General features: G+C 46.4%; 1 protein-coding gene across 7 annotated transcripts in view; it reads right to left on the bottom strand.

The window, feature by feature from the left end:
• Positions 1-255: 255 nt before the first annotated feature.
• Positions 256-6,000, bottom strand: part of LOC309329658 (hexosaminidase D-like) — a 40,839-nt gene continuing 35,094 nt past the window's right edge. For 5 of the 7 annotated variants that reach the window (XM_081840651.1, XM_081840652.1, XM_081840653.1 and 2 more), the window contains 2 exons: positions 4,770-4,859; positions 256-2,978 (listed from right to left, as the gene is read on the bottom strand). In XM_081840651.1, coding sequence (XP_081696777.1) covers positions 2,795-2,978; positions 4,770-4,859 — 274 coding nt within the window. In that variant the 3' untranslated portion in view covers positions 256-2,794. Of the gene's footprint in view, positions 2,979-4,764; positions 4,860-6,000 lie in introns of those variants that run through there. The other 2 variants (XM_081840650.1, XM_081840655.1) reach the window with 2 other exon arrangements.

Here is a 6,000-nt window from a genome sequence, read left to right as displayed (position 1 = left end):
AAAAGATAGCTCATACTACTAATGGACTCATTAGACATTTAGACCAGTCGTATTTTTGGACATGGTCATGTTTAAATAAATAGGTGAACAAACAAGATCCCCACAAAAGCAGTATATAAATAATCTTATATAAAATAAAAACATTTTCTTTAATGTCATTTTTTCTAGCCAACATCAGAATAGGAACCTTGAAAAGATATCCCAAAATCAGCCCCCATGTCTATTTAGCACAAACACTGGCATACAGAGGACCACTTCTTTAAAAAAATACTTTATTATTACCATCGTCTTCGTCATCCACATTACAGAAGCAATCTGTTCTGTACAAAAAAAAAAAAAAAAAAAAAACCCCAAACAGCAATGCAACTTGGAGATCCCCAACCAAACCAGATCCACCAGTGACCACAGTGATCAAGATCACGCCTTCTGGGAGGGGCAACACCTGTCAGTCACTGGAGCAATACCAGAGCAGCAGAATCCACAGCAGGGGGAGAGAAATGGGGACCTTTTATCCAGAAGGCAGCCTGAGACATGAATTTAGGAGAAATGAGTGAGGCGAGCAGCCCAAACAGGGTGAGTGATCAAAGCAGGTGGAATTGATAGAGAGGCAGAAGAAGCATCAGGCAGAAAGCACAAAAGGAGAGGGGCTGATTTTCAGATATTCTAGGAACAAGGAAGTTTCACCAGCTGATTCTCTGCCTCTGAATGGAAGGAGGAAGGAGGAAGGGGGGGGGGTAATAGAACTTTTCAGAAATCTTCAAATCAAAACAAACTCAACCCCAGGGAGGCTCCAGAGCAACAGCAGGGGGCGTTCAAGATGCATCCATCACAACTGGTCCAAGACGAGCAGGTGCCAAAGACCCACCAGCATTTCAGATTAAAAAACAGGCAGCTTTTGGCTGTTTGTTCTATTGCGCTGAGAACCTGGAACCAGGCCAAGAGCCGGGCATTTTTTAAAAGCCACATTCATATGAAACCCAAGCCGGCTTGCTTTGTTCCAAAGCGGCCTGTTCGGAAGCTCTGCTGCCTGGCCATGACTAGCAAAGGATGCAGGGATGCAATGGCATGGAGGCTCACTTTGGGGGGCCCAGAAAGAAAAGTTTCCTGGCTGCAACAGGTCAGGTCTTTTCACAGACCTACCAGAGAACCTCCAATGTTTCCTTTTGGCTGCAAAAGTAGGCAAGACTCCTTCCCGCCCCTCTAGCACATCTTCCTTCCAATCTGGGGAGCTCCAGATGTTTTGAACTACGAATCCCACCAGCCCCAGCCAGAAGGTTAGGGAGGTTGTGGTCCAACAACATCAGGTTGGGAGAGTCTGCCTTAGAGGTCGTGAAGGCGAAGGGATGAGTTTCTGCAGGGACTCTTTGCAAAAGGTTGGGCCGTGGCTTAGCCATACTTAGAGCTGGCCCACTGAAATCATTTAAGCTGGTGATAACTCAAATCCCATTGATCTCAACGGCTCTGTTCTATATGGGGCTAAGGATCCAGCCCAATAACAGCTGTTGTGGTAAACAGAGGGATTTCCTCTCATGCAGACAGAGAGAGAAAGAGAGATAGAGAGGAAGGGAGGGAGGGAGTTCACAGCTAATGATGATGTTCCTAACTTTTGCTGACTTGGGATTGTGTTATTTAGGCTAGATGTTGGCAACTGACACCTCCAAGCCTAACCTGCCTACTCTCACTACTGCACCATACTACCAGTGTGAAGTCAACCATGAGGCTGAAGGGATCAATGGAAGGAGAAGAAGCCACATCAGCAGACTTGGGGGAGGGGACATATGAAGGATGACTGATGCTTCGGCTCACCCCCCCCTTCAGGACTGCCTCTTCAAACAGGGATTTTGTTAAAGTTTGCCCCCCAATGTCACGCACTCCCCCAGGAGAAAGAATTCCACTATCCTGGTTAGAGCTGCTCCAAACGCTTCCTTTTGATTCCACGTCCCCCCCAGTGGAAATAGGAGATTTGCAAGGTGGATGAAAAATTCCTGATGCAAATATGGCAGCCAATATGGGGGCATCAGGATGTCACTGAAGACTTCAAATCCCTCCACCCTCAACCCCTGGGACTTATGGAGAGAGTCCAACCACATCTGAAGGGCACCACTACGTTGGCTATCCAAGATCTGGTGATTTCCATGGGGCAGCATTGCAGGGGGTTAGTCATTCCAGGAGGGAGGAGAGCTGAAGGTGGAAGGATGGCTAAGTGGGTATTTAAAAGGAAGGAAAAGAAAGTGAGGCAGGGGCTGTTGAGCAAGCAGCCACCAGCCTACTGCCAACCCCTAACACGTACCCCCTGAGATTGAGATGTCATGACATGGCATAGTGACATTCTCAGGGGAAGGGGGGCAGTGTGGTGTAAAACAGCAGCCACCGGGCCTCTGGCAGAACTTAAAGCAGCAGGAATTAAAAAGAAGAAGGAAAGTGTCATTTTGCATAGGGAGGGGAGACCACATCACTGTCCACCACTTATAGCAGTGAAAAGTAAAAAGAAGAGGGGGGAAATGGGGAAGCTGCTGCTCCCACTGCTTTTCCCAGTGGGCTGGGGGGCTGGGGCGTTTTGGCTCAGCCCTAATTCCATCTTCCAAGGGGGTGGGAGAAGGAAGCCTGGTGGAGACTGGCTGTAAAGAGCCTCCAAACTCTGCCCACTGAGCCTCTGCTTTGATGGCCGAAGGGCAAGGCACAAGACCCCTCTCCTCTGGCCTGCACACTCCTTCCAAGTTAAAAGACAACACAACAGTGGAGCAACTGAATTGGACACCCACTTCTGGGCTGGCGATGGGGTGGGGGTGCCCCGCTACAGGGTCTTGGGCCGGGCGTTGAGGCGGATGACTTCCCTGAAGTCCCGGACAAACTCGCGCAACCGGTCCAGGTAGGGGTTGACGTTCTCCTCCATCCATTCCTCCACCGTGTCTGGGAAGTAGATGCTCTCCATGCGGGAGCGGAAGCTCTGGACAAAGCTCTCCCAGTCCTCGTGAACTCTGGGGTGGGGGGAAAGAGCCCAAGAGAGTCAGGAAGGAAGCACGGTGGTGTGAAATGCCCCCCTCCACCCTGGGGAACGTGTGGCACAACGCTCAAAGGCTTGGCAAGGGAAGGGCACCGGGTTCAACTCCCAGCTGGCCTCTCCAGTTAAGGATTTCCAATACCAGGAAGAGCGTGGATGGGGAGGCAGACGCCATGGATAGATGCTGCTGCCCCCCAGACAAAGGAGAGGGCTGAGCTAGATGGGCAAATGGGTCATCTTCACATGTTCAGTCCACTCAGCGTCTAAATGGCAGGCATCTGTGTATGAGAGAGCTTCTTTGACTGATACGTTAACTCTCCATTGCTTGAGACTTTCTAGGCTATATCCCTGTATTAATACAGATCATCAAAAAGCAATTCAAAATTGATTGCTTTGGCTCTGGGTAGCATTGCTTTTACAGAGTTAAGGCTTAGTGCTCTTTCTGGATAGCCACTAGGGCTGGGTGAGAGAGATATATATCCTGGCAATATATAGTGAATCATGATGTATGTGTGTGCTGTACAAAAATCACAATCTGGGAAAGACCGTGAAGCCAGCCAATGCTTCTACATAGTTCCATCCTTATTTCAGACATTGTTATATATCAATATATTGTGATATTTAGCTGGTGATATATCACAAAGTTGAAAACCTATCGCCCAGCCCTAATGGCCATGGTAAGAAACTACCTTTGGAGCAGCATTTATGTGTGTTTTATGTAAAATGGCTACAGAAGACAATGCTCAGTGCATTATCTATCATCCTCTATATAAAGATTATTGTGAAAAATTACGAAGTTCAGCTGCAAAAAAACAACCTTTTGCCAAACATCTGCCCTCTCGAAGATTTGGACCAGCATCCAAACCATCTGCACCACTTGGGGCTGATGGGAGTTGTAGTCAAAGACATTTGGAGGCCACCAGGTTGGCAAAGGCTGACCTAGAATGCAATGTCCCTTCCTGTCTGTTTGCAATGGCAAATGACCATGTACTCATAAAACACACACAACTTCCCCAGCTGGTACTCAATAGTTAGGACTGGCAAAGGAATTTGACTCAGTTCACATAGATAGATGACTCTTCCTAATTCTCACTTTCTGTAACTATATGCAGACAGAAGCATGACCATCCTATGCAATGTTTGCTTCTCTGAATTTAGCAATGTCAAGTAACGTGTACAAAAGTCAAGTAACATGTACAAAAATGTGCATGTACTAACTAGGGTAAAGTCTGCATAAAAAGGCATATCATTACTGAAAATAACATGCCGAAATGTATTAAGTGTATTTTAGATGAAATTTGCACTGAAACACTGGTGGATTTTCATGGGGACATTAAAAGAAAAAGAATTTGTGAACTGATGTGGAAACCGGACATAGATAAATGAGAAACTGAGAGAAACTGTGATTGACAGATTTGCCTGTTCCTAGTCAAGAGAGGTCTCGGTATATATAGTTCGGTGGCTACACAGTGTTGGACTAGGACCTGGAAGAGACCAGGGTTCAAATCTACACTCAGCCATGAGGCTTATTAAGTGACCTCGGGACTGTCACTCACTCTCAGCCTAATCTACCTCACAGGTTTGTTGTGAGGACTAAAATGGGAAGGCAGGGAAAGCACATATGCCACCTTGAGCTCTCAGATGAAAAGGGAAGATATAAATGCAGTAAATAAATAAATAAATAAATAAATAAAGGACTGAGCCCCCACCCCCTTGCCTTCCCACCCCACCCTTCAATCACTTGCGGGGTGTGTGTGTGCTCACTCACTTGAGAACTTTGCTACCAAAGCTCTCCAGGTTACGAGGGTTTCCAAACTGGTGCTTCCGATGGTAAGGACTGAACCATCCCTTGACAGAGCTGTCGTGCACAGGGAGAGAAGAAAGAAAGAGAAACCCCATGAAGCAGCCAAACGAAGACAGACCAGGCAATTGCATCAAAACACTCAAAGCTACGATAGCTCAGTTGGCTAGAGAGTGGTGCCAATAATGCCAAAGCTGTAGTTTCGATCCCCATAAGGAACAGCTGCATATTCCAACGTTGCAGGGAGTTGGACTAGATTATCCTCAAGGTCCCGTCCAACTGTATGATTCTATGACTCAGGCAATGAAACTTCCATGACTCCTGACTCAGCAGCATCAATAGTGGGGGACAATGTAAAATGCATCTTTTAAACAGCAGCCAAAATTCCCTTTTTACCTGTCCAATTCAGTTTATCCCCATATGAGGAGGGGAGTGTTTTCAAGATGGCGGGTGTCTTTACCTAACACTAATTATTCTGTGGGTGAGAAATGTGGGTTTCTGATGCATTAAGGCTAAAAGCAAAACAGGGAAAGTGCCACAGCTTAGCGGCAGAGCAACTGCCAATGGTACTGAGCTAGACTGACCAATTGGTCAGACTAAGGCAGTTTCCTTGTCTAATTTTCTGCAGTCCCTGGAAGCAGAATTAAAACAGTGGGTCCACGGCTTTCTCCTGGGCTTAGTCGGCCAATTGGTGTTAAAGAAGGATAGGAATTTTTAAATGTATGCAACAGCAGCAGCAAGAATACTCATCGCAAAGCATTGGAAGACACAAGACCTACCCACTCTGGAAGAATGGCAGATGCAAGTAATAGAATATATGGAGATGGCGGAAATGACTAGCAGAATCCGAGACCAGGGAGAAGAGTTGGTGGAAGAAGATTGGAAGAAATTTAAAATTTACTTACAGAAATATTGTAAAATTTTTGAAAGTTAAAGGCATTGAAATGAACTGAAGGGGTTCTAGCAACGAGGTTAAAAATAAGATTGGATGGATAATTAGACAAATAAATTGGATATGAATTTGCTGAATTAATTAGTAACAGGGATACAAAAGAGGGGGATGTGAGGCCAATAAAGCGAGATGAGCGCCGTAACCCCAGAGTCGGCCACGACTGGACCTAATGGTCAGGGGTCCCTTTACCTTTACATCTCTCTATGTTCTGCTCACAAAGAGGGTGAGACAGAGTGTTGCAACACC

This window comes from Podarcis erhardii (assembly GCF_964252035.2).
Source record: "Podarcis erhardii genome assembly, chromosome: 14".
NCBI classification, from domain to species: Eukaryota; Metazoa; Chordata; class Lepidosauria; order Squamata; family Lacertidae; genus Podarcis; species Podarcis erhardii.
The sequence above is the reverse complement of the archived record's forward strand: the minus strand, read 5'-3'. Positions and strand labels throughout refer to the sequence as shown.